The sequence below is a fragment of the Pezoporus wallicus genome, unplaced genomic scaffold (assembly GCF_028554395.1).
Source record: "Pezoporus wallicus isolate ANWC-B61680 ecotype Strahan unplaced genomic scaffold, APGP_CSIRO_Pwel_v1 contig_5958, whole genome shotgun sequence".
In the NCBI taxonomy this organism is placed as follows: Eukaryota; Metazoa; Chordata; class Aves; order Psittaciformes; family Psittacidae; genus Pezoporus; species Pezoporus wallicus.
This window is the reverse complement of record NW_026638491.1, coordinates 234,597-254,144: the sequence shown is the minus strand read 5'-3', so window position 1 is coordinate 254,144 and position 19,548 is coordinate 234,597. Positions and strand designations below refer to the sequence as shown.

Below are 19,548 nucleotides of genomic sequence, written 5' to 3'. Positions count from 1 at the left end.
CCCAACTACATCTTTCTAAGTGAGTAAGCCACTTTTAGGTACTCAGTCTATGTTTAGTTTGCTCTCATTTACACATACGCAGTTGTGTTGCGATAACCTACTTGCTTCAGAATGAGACAGTTCTCCAAACTGACAGTGACCAAATGAAATGAATCTCTGAATGTTGTAGGTACTTCAGCATTCTTCTACAGGTACAGTACCTCAAATGAAATTGCAATTAGTGTTTTTAAATAAGTGGAATACAGCTACGGGTGACAGTGCTGAATCTGTTTTTATAGACTGCAGCCAGCCAATTCGTGCTTTCAAGACTGAGTTTAGGATTGACAGAGGTGAGCAGAACAGGGATTTGATAGATATGCTACTATCAGAAGGTAATAGTCCTGAGTTTTCACCCTAGTGCACGTATTATAGAGGTATCCAGTAGTGAAACCCTTTCAGACAACTTGTTAATTATACTCCATGGCTGACCGTGCCATTTCTAAGTATAATAATGGCTTTTAAAAAGTTTAAAATTAAATGTGACATTGCAGAACAATTCAGCTCAAACATGTTTGCTCTGTACTCTAATTTTATGTCAGCTTATTTCACAGCAGCTCTTTCCAGTCACATGGAATTTAGCTATAGAATTATTTGTCTGGTTGAGTTGGGGGGAAACAAAGCAAATTAAGATATCCTTCTCAATATGAGCAAGTTTTAATGTGTCAGGTTCATTTCACTTTATCTTATGCAGCTGTTGTTTAAATTTGGTTTTAGTTAGCAGCAAGGAGTTTATTAAGCGCCTCTAACCTCTTCTCAAAGGTATTAATTTCACACTGAATGCCACTTGTCTCTGGCTCTTTGAAAGCACATGCTAAATTTAAAGTGCCATCTATTTATATATCTAACACAGGGTCTAGGAGAATAGCTGCTTGTAAATGGACTGTCTCACTGTTGACTTTGTCATTTTAGTTCCTTTATTGTGGAATAATGTTTTATTTTTGCCACAGCAATTCTGTGGAGGTTTTTGAAACCCCACCTAAGGGAGTTTTTGCAGCTTTTCTCTTACTTGAGAAGCCTTAAAAAATTTGGAAATGTGTTTTCTTAACGCAGCAAGGTATGAATGATCAGCATTATCAAGTGATTAATGCAGCCCAGATGCCTGCCTTACCTGAACACAGAAGACAAGAGACCTCCTATCACTACCAGGAGACTGCAGAAGTGATTGTCCATTTCATTTTGCTTAACAGCCTTTCTTTTTTGGCATAGGATAAATTTTGTTGGTTTTGCTTTTTCCTCCTAAGGATCTGATGCTTGCTGTAAGCTGTTGAATATCTAGTGCATAGTTACTTGCGGTTTCAAAGAAACTTGAGTCAGTGAGCCACTGACTCCCACTGGGGAGTCTGGTGTGTTGTCTCACCTGAATCAAATTCAAGATATAGTATGTTAATATATTTTCATGCTGTAAAGGAATCTCAAAAAGAGAAACCTTTTCTACCTTGAAGCTAGAAAAAGTTGTAAGGGCACATATTGCAGCTGAAGTTAATCTGTTTCTCCTCCATAGATTTCTTATCCTCCACTGGGTAAGGATTTCTGTCATTTCTGTACTGTCAAGTTTGCCCTGAGGGAAGTCTGTATGGATGCAGAGTGTTTCCAATTCCTGTTTTTAATGTGAGGTGATAGGGAAAAGAATGATAAGGTTGCATCCAAAGTGTTTCTGATCTCTCCCAAGTTGGCACAACTGGAGCAGATGTCAGTTTGTGCTCAAATGTCTGTGCATCTTGTTAGAGCAGTCCTTCTTTAGAACCTTGTGTGGGTTAACAGTGTTCTGTCAAAGACAAACGAAAGCCTTGGTGCTTGAAAGAAAGCAAGGAAGATGGATGTGTGTCCTAATGATTCCAGTCATCGCCAGTTGGTACTGCTCAGTGAGGTATCAGATTGTGGAGATGATGGTAAAAAAGAAACAAGATTAGAGCATGCAAGGTGGAGGGGTTGTGGATAGCATCTAGATTGTACATACAGCCAGTACTACAGGTGTTCTACTTTGCAGTACTCCTAATAAGAGGATGAGTTAGGTGAGGTTCTCCCCACCAGTGTCCTATTGTATTGCTGCAAAGTGGCCAGTGTAGCCGGTATTCTTTCTAATGCTTTTTGGTTGTTTATGGAACTAATCCTCATTTACATACATTAAGAGTTGATTGGATGAAAGAGTATAAGCATCAGACATTGTGATCCTGACTAAGAATAATATGTAAGTTAGTTAAATATATGCAACTGTTTTCCTGAATTTCATTTTAAGCACAGTGCCCTAAAAAAAATAATTGATGTGAAACCCTTGTATCTGGCGCATACACTGTTGAAAGGAAATCTTTGTGAATGTTTGAAGTTGGCTGTGGATGTTGATGCAATTTGAGATTGGTTGTGTTATACACTTGGTTGGAATAGCATCCTGTCCTTGCAGTAGCTGTTCTTTAGCTGTATGATTATTGGTTCACCAGAGGGTTGAGATGGCAAGAGGGCTTCTGTGTGTTGTAAGGAAGAAAATTCTAAGAAACATGCCATGTCTTCTGTTGCCCTGTCCACTAAAATCTTCCCCCCCTTTTGGAGATGGATTAATCTCCTCAGATTTATTCCAGTTGAGAAGATTGAGAAATCACAAAACACATATTGTTAATGTATGTGAAAATTAAGAGAAAAGCACTCCAAACTTGTAATACCTGAGAAATTACCCAGCACTATTTACTACAGAGTTACGGAACTTAAGTGAAACGTTACATACATTTTAAAACTTGTCTTCGGTTTGCTTTCTGTAGCTGGATTTTTTGTTTGTATCACTGAAACACACAAATCCAAGAATCTGGCCAGCAAATTGGTGCACTTTAATTACTTTTTCTTATGTAGTATCCTTTGATTTCTCCTGCGCATGTTGCTTAACTCTTTCTCCATGTCAAAATACTGCCTAGCTAGCAAGCTAGTAATAGGGTTATTTTTCTGACCCATGCTAGACCTGGAAACAGAATTGCTTTACTAGTAATTTCTGTGTATAAATTGTGAGGAGTAGGTTATGGCCCTATCTGAGTACTTAGCAATTTCTTCCTAGTGAATGGTTTGGCTATATAAATGAATGGAATCAATTCCCATTTCAGCAAAAGTGTGCCTCTGTTGCAGTTCTTCCTGATATCAGACTTCATGTGACTGTAAAAGCTTCCAAAACTGAGGGGCCAAATTTGTTCTTTATATTAGAATCAGAATCATGAATTAGTGCAGAATATAGACTCTGTTTTATGTAACCTGTAGCTCTGTGCAATATTCCAGATTTAAATCCATTCACATGTACCATAACAAAAGGAAAATATGTAATCTCTTGGGTTTTTTTTTCAGTTTGATTTGATGTGCTTCATGTGTTTCTTCGTGCTGCAATTGTAGAAGTCTTCTTTGCATCATTTTATTTCTCACTTTTTTTTAAATCTTTTTTTGTCTCTTTTTTTTTCTTTCTTCCCATGTTTTCAGTCAGTAGTGAACCTAATAAGTGAGCTACAGGAGCAGATGTGTAGACTGCAGCTGGAAATTAATAGTAGAATCCAAGAAAGAAATTCTCAAGATAGGAAACCAGACTTGACACCTAATGGTCCTCAGTCTAGTCCAAGATCAGTGGTAGAGACTCTCAGCCAGAAGAATTGTTCTCAGTGCAATGTACGAGAAGTGCACCTTAGCCTGTGTATTGCCTCTTCTCTACTCTTGCAGAAACTAAATTCTGCTAACCAGGATTGTGTTGTGAATTACTGGCATTAACTTTTGTGGCTTTCATTACCGAAGAGTGAGGTGGTCTTAAAAATTACAACAAAAAAGAAACTCTCCAACCTAGACACCCCAACCCCATTTAATAAACTGGGTCACCATTGATGTCTGTCTACTAAGGCACAGGTATCTGTAAGACCTAAGCACTTTCAGTTTTTTTATGAATCTAACTGTACTTGTAAGTCTGTAGTGCTGGTGTGGTGTGCAGGTTGGAGGATTTTAATTTATTATTTGAGGGGCTGGGTTTTTTCCATAGTTGAGATTTATCTGTTTGATATGCAGCATGCTAGCATGGTTTGGTAGTTTGGTAGTTTTCCTCACAGTCACCCTAGCTGTGCATGGTGGTGTATCCTAACTAGTTCTCTAAACGCAGATTATTAATTCTTCACTGTCTTAAAAGCTTTACACAGGTATGAAATACAGTTTTAGGTAAGAGTATCTGAAATGTGGCCTTTGATAATGCTAAATGAATGGAAGGAGCCATAATAAAAACACCTTTAAAATAGCAAATCCAGCACATTTTTCTTTATTATTTGACATTAGCAGTTACCAGGAAAACATTTTTGAATTTACATTACAGATCCTAGTTGTATTTGACCAAAACTGTCACATGTCAAAACAAAAGCTACTTTGCCTAAACCACTTAACAATGCCTGAAAATTTCCATTTCAATATTTGCTTTTAAATTGATTTGCTTTAGTTGCAACCTCTCTTTGGTCACAGTTTGGATCCCCAGAACTCATTTTATAAGCAATCTGCTTATATTGTGAGGGAGTTTTTCAGTAACTTTTCTCATAGGTTTATTTTACAAAAGTAATTCATTTGGACATGATGCCTATTTTGAAAATAGTGCTATTTTTCTGGGCTTGCTTCTGTCCAGAATTGATTAGTGAACTATTAGACTATACTACAAGCCGCATTTGGAGAAATCATGAGAGTCAAATCTGGGAGTCATTCAAAATAATTTAACCCAAGATATTAGTATGGCTGTTCAATATATATGCTATACAGCATTCCGAAATTGGGCTAAGCTTCCAAATTTTTCTTTTCCTGAGTTCATTTGAAGACATTTGGTCTTGTCAGAGTGATATTTAAGAGACAACTTCATCTCTCAGGAGTAGAGGAATAGAGGAGAAGGCTAGGAACCCTGGTTGGGTGCAGCCCTTGGCTACCTCAACTCAGTTTGCGAAGTGGCAAACATTAACAGTTGAAGTAGCATATTTCTGGTCGTATTTGACTGTATGTGTATGGTATTAAATGCCTGTAACTTGCTAGATACTATTTTGTCTAAGTGTTATATTTTTTGGTAAGCAGTTTAAACACCTGCTTGGGGCAAGGATTGTCAACTTGGCAGTCCGGTAGTCTTTTAGTACTGCATGTTTCTGCTTACTTTATGAGGTGGCTTAAAAACAAAATGAGACTTAAAAACACAAAACAAACCAAATAAAACTAACTCTGCAACAAAACCGTGATAATTGATGTTACATGAGACTGCAGTTGCAGATTTTTTGGCTCATTTTCACCAAGATACGCATGACTTCGTCAAGATCAGCTATCTTCCTTAATACAGATAGGAAATTTGTTCATAATTTCAAGTGGAGGGTTTGAGAAAGTATTCCTTATCTTTCAATTCAAAATAGATTTTTGTCTTCTAAGACTAGGTCACAGTTTTTGATGTGGTGGTTCAGTGTTCACTACTGTGTGGTTCATGCATGATCTTTAGTTCAGGACTATGAAAAATTACTAACTACCAGAGAAATCTTATTTACACCTGCTGTTCCTTCTTTGCAGGGTTTGCTTCAGGAACTTAGACACCTCAAAATAAAAGTGGAAGAACTGGAAAATGAAAGAAATCAATATGAGTGGAAATTAAAAGCAACTAAAGTAAGCAGAATACTTGGCATTTACTAATGACAGACATTTCAGCTGGAAAGGGAAATATTTACTCTTCTTACAATTGCCTTATGTCAGGGCCTACTATGAGTCAAGTTTTCTTAAGCCATCTTTGGAATGAGTATTTAGGTTTGAAGTTTTTGTAGTTTCTTTTTGTGCTTTTTGCTTCCTCCCATCAGTTTCCAGTATTCTACCTTTTTGTAGCTGTTATTAAAAAAAAAATGAATAAAGAAGTCCTTTTGACTTACAAAAGACCTGTTGTAAGGAAATTTTTTGAATCTTTAAAATCTTTGAAAATTTTCCATCTTTTATTCGTGTATTGGTGACAAGCTTTTGTGGAATCTGCTTTCCAGTTTGAAGAGATATGCAAAGTTGGTTGGGTGTTCACTTAGTGTGGAATTTATTTTAATAGACATTAAGCCCAAAATACACTATTAGATCATCTGCTTTGACTTCCTCTGTAACAAAGTGCATAGCTGCCTTACCCTTCTGTTGACCTTGAATCCTGGAAAGCTGTTGGGTCCTAATCTGGAGGAGCTTGACATCTGAAACATTTCATTATTTTCCCCAATCGTTATTTTTTCTAGTTCAACATTCTCATTGTTAAACCGCTGAACTTTATTTCTAGTTTGAATATTTAGCCCTTTTCCATTCTTTTAGATTAAAATTCTTTTAGATTAAAAAGAGCCTCATTGTTTTTCCCTGTACGCTTTCGTGCTGTAGTCGCATCTCCTTTGATTTGTGTAGTACTTTAATCCCTGTTCATATGAATTACTGACTCTGAGTTGTGGATAGATCTTGGAAAAACATTCTGAATTATTAAACTGAGTTTTCTTTTTAATACTTGATAGCTTGATCCTGAAATGACAGACAGCTATTGTTTGCATTAGCATGTCTTTCTTCTGAGAATTCTCGGATGAATATTGAAATGTTCTATGAAATGTTGCTGTCATGTTTTTTTCCTATTAAGATCATAGCTCTTGTATCCATGAAAATTTTTTCTCTGAAGTGGGGGATATGAACAGTCTTTGGGAAAATATTTTCTCAAGTATTGTGGCCTGTGGCCAGTTGCCAAGACAGATAAAGATTATGGAAAGCGTAGGAGTGAAGTAAGAAAGAAGAGTAGGAGAAGATGCAGGTCTAGAAGGGAGGAAAAGTACAGGGAAAGAGAGAGGAAGCAGAAAAATAATTTGAGAGATGACTGGAATGAGACATTAAAGAAAAGACAGCATTTAAAGGAGCTATGAGATCAAATAGACCAGGGGAGCGAAATCCAAATTTGGTATTAAAATGTCTTCAGCTTTTGTCTTCCTGTTGCTCCAGTTTCTCAGATGAGGAATTGGAATATTTCCATGACTGGATATAAAAAGCATATTAGTCTCTGGGAAGTGTAGGAGCCCTTCAGAGATGCAACAAGGCAGATTCTTCTATTTCATATGGAATTGCAGGCAGACCTGTTTGCTTCCTGGTGAAAATAAGTTTTTGTATTAGAGTAAATTAGTCCATGTTTTTCCCCATTGTTTGGTGATCTGCTTTCCTTTAGTATTTTGAGTAACTGATCACGGAAGTGATTTATTTGTTTGTCTGTTTCCTTTTTTTCTTTGATTTTTTTCTTTTTGTTTTCTTTTCTGCAAGGAGCTTTTTATGCTTTTGCTGTGGAAATGCAGAAGGTGGATATAGATAGGCTTTAGGACTGCTGAAGAAAATCTTAAACTACTAACTTAGTAAAGTATGCTGTTGACAGTGTTTCTCACAGGAAAAAAGAGTTGAGAGCCAGTATATTTCAAGCTGGACAGTCACAGAATTCTTCTCCCTCTGTATTGTTGAGGTCTTTAATGTGTGATATTCTATCCCACTCTAGTGGCAGCACAATTTGCAGTAAGTGTAAATGAACTGTTGGTATTTTGTGGTGTATGTGGTGTTGTTTTCCAAGCCATACTTTGCTTCTAGACTATTTGCTGTAGTATCTGATGTGAGGAAGAACAATTTTGTTACCCTGCTGAGAATTGGGCTTAGCATTTGTAGATTCGCAGTTATATTAATAAACAGTACAAGGATAAAAAACCCAGGATCTTTCAAAAAACGCTTTGTTATCTTTTACTGGTCTTCATGCAAAACTCAGGAGTTGCCCCATAATAGTCGTTAATATATGACCAGCATTGTAGCACTGAGGGCTTTCCAGAGTTTCTTTACCCGCATGACTCCTTGAAAATGTTACCTTTCTGTAAGTCTGTTCTTTGAGAGCTAATTGCATTGGAAAAAGTGAGCTGCTGTAGAAGGAATAGGATAGTTACACCATGAAATATGTACAGTTGTTATAGTGTTTATGAAGTGTCCTGAATCGGGAATGGGACATCAAAGTGAAGCGTTATGCTTAGAACTCTTCTAGTTCATGGCAAAGAATCATAGAGCATTGGTGACAGTGTTATTCTGAATTTGTTTACTCTGTTTCAGGCTGAGATAGCCCAGCTTCAGGAGCAATTAGCTCTCAAAGATGCAGAAATAGAACGCTTACAAAGTCAGCTATCCAGGACCTCATCACATAATGAAGTGGCAGAAAGAGGTAAGAGAAGGAGAAATAAAATTTAAAATCCAAAACCTACTTTAATTTCACTTTGGTGGCCACTTGGCTCAGTATTTCAAAGGAATACAAAGAGAGACCAGAATATTTATTTTGGGAGGAAAAATAGTGCAAATATATTTTGTCTTCTGATAGAGGCCTTTAATGTGTGAAATTCTATCCCAGTCTAGAGGCAGTGATAAATTGCAATATGTATCCCAACAGCACTGAAACTTTTTCTAGTGGAATTTTATTTGGATTTTGAGAGATTTATTGTAGTTTAGTGAGAATTTATTTTTGTGCATACCTTCAAAATTTCTTTGAAAAATCTTTACAGTTCCCATATTTAAGGAAAAAAATATTGTCACAGTAGTAGCTAAGCATAATGTTTAAATGTCCAAACATCCTAAAACATAGTCACTGATACATGTCTTTTCTTTCTTCAAGTCTATACATTATTTAGGCTCCCTCTCCCATTAAAGGTTGGACCAGATAGTATTTCAAGGTCCCTTTCAGGGGCTGTTCTATAACTTTATGATACTGCAGGGTTCTCATTTAAAACTGCACTGTTGATACGAGTCAATGGCAAATCAGCTTGTTTAGCCTTTGGTCTCAGCAGGTCATCTGAAATGGAATTTCAGTTCCTTGAAATACTGACTGCCCTGAGCTTCTGTCAATGGCTGGGCTGTGAGCAACATGATATTAGTGACCTTTTTCTTCTATATCCTGCCACCTAGCCATGCAGAAATACTTGTGTGTAGTTTAATGCAGTGCATCAGTTTAGCTGCACTAACTTCTCTTGTGGGTGTAAACTAATGCTTCCAAAGAGTGACCTTGTTGAGATGTGACTTTTCTGGTGCTGGGCTATCTTTCTGCCAGGGCTTACCAAGAATGTCCTTAAAGGGATTAATGCAGATTTGTCTTTTCTAGAAGACTGGATTTTGACTGTTGCTTATTCCAAAGAAGTGACTTAACATATACTTGGTGCTGATTTCACTCAGCTGCAGCACTTGTGCATGTAGAGAACTGCATGTCTAACTAGAAAGTTACTTTGCATAACAGCAGTGTTTTGTATAGGAACTCTTCTATTGATAGCATTCTGTATTTTCTATGAGATTGCCAAATGATTTATGGAATTTCAAAGGAAAGAGAGTGGTATGGGAATAAATCAAGAGCTCAGCAACTTTAAACTTCTAATAGTGTCTGTTCCTGTTCAGATTGAAGATGAGTAAAACTGTCCTTGGTTCCAGTGTGGGGAAAAAAAATCAAACCCTGTACAGATTCTTTAGGCTGCATTTAAGAAAACCACTTAGACTCTATTTGAATGGAAAGAATATGCAGCAGAATAATTCTTCTGGAAAAAAAAAAAACAAAACTGAATTATCAGATTTTAAAGTGGTCTTATCAAATAAAGTTGAAAAATAATGTCAATGTACTTGTAGTGTGCTACAATGCAAATTCTAACTAAATTGCAAAGTTTATCTAATATGTGCTTTTTCTGCATACTTTATTTGACCCTCACCATTTACCATCGTAGAGGAAGTTTATAGGAGAAGGCTAAAAGAAAAACGTAAGCCTTGCAATTCACTCTTGGCTTTATCTCACTGTTCCTTTTACACAAATCATAACTCAGATGCATTCTGCAGCAATAATTCAATGTTTGTTTAGATTTGGCTGTCAAATTGTAATACATGTGAGACATTGCTTTCATTGCTTGTGGCAAGCAGACAGCTACTTGCCCTTTTTAGTAAGATTTCATTTCAGAAAAAATAGAAGTTCACAAATCAGAGAGGTGGACTTCAAAGGGACTTTGTTAAGGTTAACAGAGCCAAAACTTAACCTTTGCCTCTTTTTATTTGTACATATGTACAATTGATATAATATCTGGAAAAATAGCTTTGTTTGAAAGCATCTTTCCTTAGAGGGGAAGGATTTGGGCTTTTTTTTTTTTTTTAATCAGAGCAGTAAATTAAATGAAAAATGCAGTCTGAATAAAAATGTTTCCATACTTGATGATGGTATAAATATCATGAGTAAAGTTTGCTTCAGTGTGCTTAAAAATACCTTGACAACAGTTCTTTTTGAAGTCTATTATTTATAAAAAGGAATTAGTAGGACTGTGATTTTAATGGCTTTTTTTTAAGTCTTCAATCGCTTGCCTAATACCTGCTGGCTTTAGTTTTTGATTTGGCTGTGTGTGTGTATGTCTTGTGTTAGTAAGTGTTCTCTTTTGCAAAGGAAATGTTTGCAAGATTAATTTACATGTTTTAAAACTTAATCATTACTGTGTATTTTTCAGAATCCCTACAGAAAATCTAATAACTGTTTTTGCAAATAACTGTGACATTGTATGTTCAACATCAAGTTGTAAACCAATTTTTAAAAGATACTCTTTAGCAGTATTGATTTTCTTTCTTCTCTGACTTCATGCCTGCTGCATCTGTTTTTCATCGTCTTTTGTGAAACAAGCGGCTCTATTTTATGTCAAAGCACGAATACCATGAGTGGCAGTTACAACAGATACACTATTTCAGGTTCCGTTTCCATCATCTACACTCAATTTAGTATAGGTTGGTACGGGAGGACTCGGTAGGAAGAGTGTGTAGAGGAGAAATAACATTTAGTTCACAAAGTTAGGATGATTGTGATAATCTCACAAATTTTCAGAGAGTGTGTTTGAATTGATTTGACTATAACAGTCCTGAATAACCTCTATCTTGTGACACTAAATTGTGTGCGAGGCACTTGACAGCAATTCATTAGCTCTTGATGTAGATTTTAACTTAGTCATACTGAAAAGCTTTAAGAAAGTTTAAAAAAAACACAAAAACCCAACACATTTTCTTCATATCAAACTAGTTATTTTGCATTTCCAAGCTACATGAATGTCCTTGAACTACTTCCCATAAGGTGGCAAATATTTTTCTCAGAATATAATTAATTTTCAATGATACTTCATTTACTTAAATATACAACAGCAAACACACTCTCATCTTTCGCAAAATAAGCTTCAGCGTTTCTTTTTTTTCTTGTCATTATTTGACTTTAGTAAATATAAGATAGTACTGAATAGCCTTTTATAAGCAAAACCAGCACATTTTCATTCTGCAGTGCTTTCAATAGGTCAGCTTTTAAAAAACTCCAAGTTAAATGTAGTTTGATAGTGCGTTTGCCATGCCACTGACATGATTTGGTTACTCATAAGAAGATAACGAAAGTATCGGAAAACACTTATTGTTTACACAAAAGTAGCAAGGGTATTTTCCTTTATAACATTTTCAAAACATTTTTAGATCAAGAAGTTCAAAGGTTGAAGATAGGAATGGAATCGTTACTGGCTGCAAATGAGGAAAAGGTGAGAAAGTAATCCTCATTCTACATAATAAGAATGAAATGGTGGTTTTAAATCTCTGAAATGTTCTGAATAACCTTCTTTCTGTAAGCTTGGTATTGCCCTGATTTTTGGATTATCCCATGAGATTGTGACAGAAGGTTGATTTTTAAATAGAAAGTGTGGCTGACCTTGCTAACCTGGCTGCAGAGCTTGGAAGGCTCATTAGATTCCAGAGGTGAGTAGAAAGCCAAGACTGCAATGAGCAGAATCTCCTGGCTTCTGCTATTGAAAAGGTCATTAAGGTTTGGCCATCTCTGATAGCTCTTCATCTTCCAACGCAATCTGAAGTTTATTGGTATCCCCAGTCTAGGTTTTTATATTAAAAGAAATTCAAAGTGGTCTTTGAATCAGCCTCAAATTTTGGAAGCGACCTGAATTTAGAGAGACAAGGATAAAAAAAATGAAGATTACTAAAGGCCAGGAGACATGAAATTAAACCTATTTAAATGGTAAATATGTTTTTTGTCTCATCACTTTTTGTCTCTGTATATTGTCATCATCAAATAGATGATAATATGCATCCCTAAAAACTTTCTTTAGTAACTAGGGAATCTGAACAAGGCAGTGTTGATTCTGGAGAACATTAATATGACTCATAACAACATTCAATTCATAAAAAATCAAAAAGCCAAAATTTACATCTGGAAAATCAAAGACGTGTCAGTGCAGCAGCTCGGTATCAGCCGTACACTTAAATACGTGCCAGGTGCCAGCTTCCCCACAAAGTTTTTATTTTTTTTTCCTAGTGCCCTCTTCTCTGCTTTTGTGGCTTTCCTGAACCTTCTTGTGAAAACTCGTTCTTTATTACTTGCTTGGGTTTGCATTTGGTGCTCTGTTACCACAGCACTGGGCAAGATTATCACACACTAATGGTTTAGAACTGTGGTCAAAGAAACAGGACAAATTCTAAGAGTACAAATTTCAAAATTGCACTCTTAGTGATGATAGCAAGAACTTATCGTTGGGTCACAGTATAGTATATAGAAATGTCTAACTAAATGATTATTACCCGTCCCTGTGTTACAGCTGCAAAAGGCAAGCACCTTCCCTGAATACGTTAATCAGGATGCTATATACATAATAGGAAAGCATTAGGTGCTGGAGAAAGAGTGGAGTTGGATAAATGAAGCAGACATTCACGAGACCTCATTTCCTTGGTTCTATACAAGTTTGACTGCCTAAGTCAAAATCAACAAGTTTGGCTCCCTAAGTTCAAAGAGGTGTGTTCAAAACAGGAATAAGTGTAGATGTCAGAATGCAGTACATATCCTACAAGTGAATTCTAAAGAATGTGACTAGGCTGTTAACCTAAAACATAAACATGATTTACTTTGCAATTACAGGTACAGTGCTAGCAAAAACCCAAACACTGCCCACTTCAGGCCATTGAGGTTAAACTCCAGAGTATTCCCTTGATTTAGAAGTGAAAGCAGATTTCCAAATTATGCTTCTCTAAATAACTACTTTACTAGTAATGTCAAACTCCTCAGGTTTCCCTATATCCATAATTTCACATTGTACAGAAAATACTATGTACAATGGCAGATAAAAGCTAATGAATGTTCTTTACAAGGCACGTGAGAGACTTGATCCTGCTTTCTGGAAAAACAGTCCAAAATCACAGAATGAAATGTGTAATAGAGTGTTTCTGCTGGTTTAAAATGTCAGATTTAAAATAGGATTTTATTTAATGCTTCTCACAGGACCGTCGAATAGAAGAGTTAACACTGTTGCTAAGCCAGTACAGGAGGGTCAAAGAGATAATGATTGCAGCTCACGGTAAAATGTCTTGTGAATAATTTCCTGATATCAGGTATTTTTCAAACTGCATGCGCTAAAACTGCTGTTTGTTGTTGTTTTCAATATATGTGCATAGTAATATTTACATATGTATTGTGCTGGAGTGCTAAGAAAGTAAGTATACAGTCCTTCAGATGAAGAAAAAAACCACAGCGTATCTTGACCAGGCTTGTGTGTTACTGCCTGTAGTGTGTGGAGATTTCTTTTTTGTTTCCTATACTGTAGGCAGTACAAAAAAAGAAATAGGGTCTATAATATATGGGAGATTTAGTTGCAACATTACTATTAAGCAAGACTTCTATGACTGAATCTTATGCTCGACTCTGTAAATCATAATCTAAAATTTAAGTTAATAGTAAATCCCTCTTTGAAGCTGAACTTTGGCGCTATGTGGTTTTTAAGAGAGTGTCATTAAGGATCCTGACTGAAAAGGAAGGATGACTGATGATCTTACTGCTATGGTTGTACAGCTGTGTGACCTGCTCATCAGTTGGGTCTAAAGACTGTGGTTCAGCTCCTCATGTGCCAAAGCAATCTGAAGTCAGCAACTGCTCTTCTTAGAATGCTTTGCTATATACTGCAGCGGGGCAGGAGCTTTGGTGGCAGAACTCCTATATCTGTGTAGTGGTGGCTGTGGGTGGACAGCTGGGGCCAGCTACTTCATGCAGTCCTTCCCCTCCTCACTGATGGGACTCCTGTAGGTCTCTTCCACAGTGCAGACCTATGATGTATGTCTTTCATGCTCAAAGCTTCCTAATTCCTTTTTCGCTGCTTCAGGTTGCTACTTCTTGGTTGTACATGGGTTGTAGAGGCCAGACCAAAAGGAATTATAGCAAAAAGTGTTAAATGAGGGAGAAAACAGCAGGACACTAATGCAGGCATAGAATTTGTTGACACAGGGGCAGTTAGGAAAGTTCATTTAAATTAGCTAAAAGCATAAGTTTACAGTATTTTTATTAAATTGCATCATAGCCCTCTCAATCTATTATTCAAAATTAAAATTATGTTCAGTTTTATTTAAATGATTTACTCTGTAGGAGATGAATAAAGTATACAGATAAGTATGTATGGTATTTCCTGTGATCTGTCATTAGTAACTGCCTTTTACAGTGTAAAATGGTATCAGGAGAATTTAGCAGATTACAAACATTAATCTATTGAATACATCCTGTATTCAGATTAGTCATAGCTCAGTTCAGGAATTGCACTAATGATTAACTACAAGCCAGCTAGTGTTAATGACAAAGTTTTCCTTTTATGTCCTATTTTTTTATATGGCATTCATGAAAAGGAAGCTGATCACAGATGCAATTTGATGCATAGGAGGACCTTCCACCCCCCTTGCAAAAAAAAACCAAAAGTTGCAATGAGTATAATAAGTTCTCTTGCGCTTTCCTTCCACTAAGAAAAATTCTGACAGCTGACTAGAAAAGTTCTGGTGTGCAGGAAGCAACTGAAAACCCAAAGTTGTTTTGGTGCACACAATATTATATATTTAACTTCAAAATCTGGGGAAAAATCTTTGTCCCATTTCACTTCCTGCAGCATAACTGAGGAGTAGGTTTTTAGGACAATCTTGTTTGAAGTTGCCAATGTAGTTTTCAGTACTAAAATTATTCTGGGAGACCTTCAGAAAGGACAGTTTTGTTAAACGTACATCATCACATTAACAAACACGATGTTTTCAGGTCTTGTACGGCAGAATGGACACTTGTATTTAACACACAAGAACAGGGAACGAGAGTCAGGTAAATCTCTCTCTGAATGTTCTTTTTAAAAAGAAAGTCTCTCACTTGAAAGTGTTTTGAAGGGAAATCCAAAGGTGTGATTGTAGCTTTTGGAGACCTCATGATGTTAACCGCCAAGATAACTCACCACTGTTACCCTGAGAGTAGGTGCTCTCAGCAGAAAGCCCCAGTAACATCATGGGACATGGCTTTTGGAGGACACTTGTGTGCATGAGCAATGAGCAAGTCATGATGCTCTGGATTGTCAAGTTGGTACTGCAGGGAGTATGATGTATGCTAGTATAATCAATGTATGCTAGTTCAGTACAGTCTAATGTCTAAAAAAAAACCAGTAATGCTTAGCATAATAAAACAAAACCAAACCCCCAAACCTGTGTAGGTAGTAGAGTGTGTAAGAGACTGTCCACACTGAGGTGCATGCTGTCACGGCTACAATATTACCACAGCCCAAATGGGCTTGTTACCTGACATGTGCTTGAAGGAGTCTCATATTTAGGGCGCTAAGAAATATCTCGCTTGATTATTTTTTTATTATTATTTCTAGACGTGTATTTTAAAGGTTCCTTTTGATGTGTAATCTCTGCCGAAAATCTTTGGTAGAATCAGAGGGTTGAAATCTTCTGTCTCTGATAACTGTTTCAAATCATTATCTGGGATTAAAGTAGGGTGACTGCTTGAAACAGCCACAGAAAGTTGAGCAAAATATAAAGGAGCTACCCTGAACTTGACTGTAGGTCGCTCTTTTGTGTACCAGCAACCATAGCATAAGTTTCACTCCATATCCTGGAGGGCCAGCAATCAGTATGGGTTTTGTTGCCAGTCTTCTTAACCGAACAGCATGATACCTGGTCTCTAATGAGTTTTCAAGTGATCTCTCTGCTAACAGTGCCAAGGCTTAACCATAAGATTTGGTGTGTTTTGAAACTGCCTAGACCCGCTGCACTTCTATCATATAAAGTAGGAATTGTTAATATGCTTAAAGGTCAGTCTGAATTCCTCCATCATGGCATAGCAGCCCTTCCACATCCTGTTTGCAATCCTATGCATGGAGAGCTCCAGAAAAAAATTCTTATCCAAAATACTCCAAAACTTTGCTGAGCCCTGGATATTCAAAACCTGATTTAGTATTGCAGCTTTGGCAATTCAGGAATTGAAGTCCTACTAAATAATTAATTTGGAGTATTTCAGTGTCTGTTTAGATTTGGGATATCCAGAAAAACCTGAGGCATGTTTACTGTGTACATCCTTGAACAGAGCATGGGACATTGTATTATGATACAGACATGCACACTACCTATAAAGCAGTACACTACGAGTAAGAAAATAGTACCAACTTGAACTTGCCTCGGAACATCAAACTGTGTATTAGAGTGGTTCAGAAGCTGCCTCAATCAGCTCAGCTACTTACAGCAGAGCCTGTCATATAACTAGAAGTGGTAAATTTGTTGCTGTTATAAATCAGCTTGCTTGTAAGTCAGGGGTGGGGAGTGAGAGGCTGGAAAGCTACATGCATCAGGTGAAGGCTGAAGGGGAATTGTGAGACTGAAATACATAGACTGTCTGATATGGTCCTAAAATGTTATTTTTTGGCCTGTTTCTCTCCCTTTCTACTTCTAATCTTTAATGGTCACAGGCTCTTCTGTCTCTGGTGGCAGTGAAGAGGAACTTGAGACAACTTTAAGGAAGTGGAATGTTTTGACTAATCCTCAAGGAGAATTATTGAAAACAGAGGTACTTAGTAAAGATGTTTTAGAAGCAAATTCTATATATACGATTTGTTTGCTTTGGTTTCTCTGTGGTAGCTAAAGTAATGTAGTAATGTGGGTTTAGCCTTGCCTGAATTTTTGTATGTATTCTTTGTATAGGCATGATAGATCCAGAATCCAGCTCTAGAGTTACAGGCTTTATTTTACATAAATGTAAATTTATGTATGTTTTATTTTACATAGGCATCTTCAGGAGAATTATCACCAGCTGTGCTGTCTCCATCGCCACACAAAGCTACGGAAATCAGGCAAGATCTTTATTTTTTGTGTGTTTTATGTGGATTGTCCTAAATTTGAATTATTTAATCTGATTAACTGGCATGTTGTCTTCCCTGTTCTTGGCTTTGCAAGAACTTTTGGGTAGTTGTGAAAGCAGGGTTTGCTGTGGGAGTTTGCAGTACTTAATTGTATAAGGTCTGAATTGCAGGAACAAATTAGCACTTTTATATATCCAAAGATACTTGTAGTACTTAAACCAGTATGTTTTATTCTGATTTGAAGTGGAAGCATTCCAGTATCTTCAACTAATTTAACCTGTCCACAAGAAGAATCTCTGGAAATCATCAGCAGGTAAGAATGAGTAACTTTAATTGAAATGTATAAAAAAAAATTCTGGCTGCATGTTATATCTATATTTCTGCCCTTCTCCAGTTTTAAAACCCTTCAATGTTGCACACTGTTCACAGAGTCACTACTGTCTGTGTACTGTTAAGAGCCTTTAAAAAGTCACCTGTAGATAAAAGGTTTAAAACTGCACATTGTTGCCTTTCTTTGTTGACCAAAGGATGTCTTGATGCTCTTTCTGATTTTGTTTATTGCCATTCCCAATACCATGTGTTTTAGGCTAAAAATGCAACAACTGAATCTCCTAGCTCGGCATTATGTTATATGCAGACATACGATATATATGGCTGCCATATGATACAGTAGGGGCATATGCAAACATACTGTGCTGTACCAACTATTGCTTTTTTTTGCCTGTTACTATTTTAAGGATTCCACAGAAAAAAAAGTCAAGTAGTTTAGAAGACTTGCAGAGCGAATCCCTGGAAAAGGTTGGTTTATTTACAGTGATGATTTCTGGTGTTGTCATGACTGAAAGGTAAAGGTCAAGTATAAATATTATTTTTGTTTCACATACAGTAGCCCTAACCACCACTGACATTGTATGTGTGGGAAAAAGCCCTCATGATCGAACGGTTCAGGTTGGGGTTTTTCTTACCCCATATTCAAGCTTAGAATAAACAAACAAGTTGACACACCATACATACGCATCCTCAGATTGACACACCATACATACGCATCCTCAAATTCAGCTTTTCACCTGAAAGAGAAGACAAATACTTAAGAGAAATGCAAGAAATAATGAGGAGTCTTTTGCAGTAGTATTTTGTTTATAGGTAAGAGTTTTAAAAATAATTTCAACTTCCAAATAGTTAAAAATGTTAAGGCAACAAATGCTGAAAGTAATTAAAGATTGGGACAGGGTATTTCCACATAGGATTGAATTTTTGAGTGTTTGCATGTAAATATTGAGTATCATTCCCTAACTCAGATTTCTGATATAAATGGCATTCCTGAAGACAGCAGTGATGCTGGCTTGGTTAAAACAGGATGGGCGCTGTTACTAATTCAAGGGCTTACTTCCATTCCAAAATAATGAGTCTCCAATTTAAAAAGTCTCATTACATTATGGTCCAGAGGTTTGTTTTGTCATTCTCTAACCCGAAATTTCTCTGCACTTGTAATTATGCGTTGAGACTGTTATTGACGCTGTCTGTACTCAAATTAGGCTTAATACTGGATTATCCACACCCAGTAATGCCATTTAAAACAGATACTAGAATGACGGTTGTTTCAGTTCTTAAAATTCTTAATTTTTTCTTAAATCTGTGAAGATGACAGTAACCAAAGGGAATGTTTGAAATTTGTGTTGCATCCATTTGATTGTGGTTATACATGTGACAGATCAGTTCAGAACTAACATTCATTCCATGTGGAATTTATGAAGGTCTGTTTTCTCTTCCTAACTTTTATTTTCCTGTCAGCATTCAAAAAATTAATTTGTCTCTGTGCCATGGTGTGATAAGGCTATACCTACGCATTTAGGCTGTAAAGCTGCTCTGTCGGTTAAATCACAGTCCATCGGGGAGCAAGAAACTACCAAGGATATGAGAGAATTGCAGCAAGCCAGCCCACATTCTAATTTAGGCATGAGGCTTCTTGGTGAAATAACTGAGACCTCCCTGTGCCTAGGAGTGAGTGGCTAAACGTGAATTAGTTACAACCACAAGAAGAAACTTGTTTTGCTGACTCAGCGAGACTTCTCGCTTCCTTGCATTAAATCCAAGAGAACATGTGCAAGCAGCACTGCTTACTGGAGCTGTTCTGTTTTGCACAAAGCTCAAATTGCAGTTATGTAGAGCAATGAAAATGTAAATTAAAGTAAAATAAAGTAAAATACAGCACACTGGTGTCTCTGACCAGCCATGTCATATATTCTTATCCCCTCTTTTCTATCTCAGCTCTTTATGGTTTCCATACATAAAGTATTGCGTTTGTTCTTTCTATCATTTGTTTTCATATTGTTTGAACTGTTAAACAGCTGTCATG

General features: G+C 36.7%; 1 protein-coding gene across 1 annotated transcript in view; it reads left to right on the top strand.

The window, feature by feature from the left end:
• The window catches only part of PPFIBP2 (PPFIA binding protein 2), an 87,322-nt gene that overhangs the window by 55,290 nt on the left and 12,484 nt on the right, over window positions 1-19,548 (top strand). The window contains exons 6-15 of the mRNA XM_057410906.1: window positions 5,566-5,658; window positions 8,122-8,230; window positions 9,765-9,797; window positions 11,521-11,582; window positions 13,325-13,400; window positions 15,110-15,169; window positions 16,803-16,900; window positions 17,119-17,183; window positions 17,437-17,505; window positions 17,930-17,990. Of these exons, the coding sequence (XP_057266889.1) occupies window positions 5,566-5,658; window positions 8,122-8,230; window positions 9,765-9,797; window positions 11,521-11,582; window positions 13,325-13,400; window positions 15,110-15,169; window positions 16,803-16,900; window positions 17,119-17,183; window positions 17,437-17,505; window positions 17,930-17,990 (726 nt within the window). The remainder of the gene's footprint in view (window positions 1-5,565; window positions 5,659-8,121; window positions 8,231-9,764; window positions 9,798-11,520; window positions 11,583-13,324; window positions 13,401-15,109; window positions 15,170-16,802; window positions 16,901-17,118; window positions 17,184-17,436; window positions 17,506-17,929; window positions 17,991-19,548) is intronic.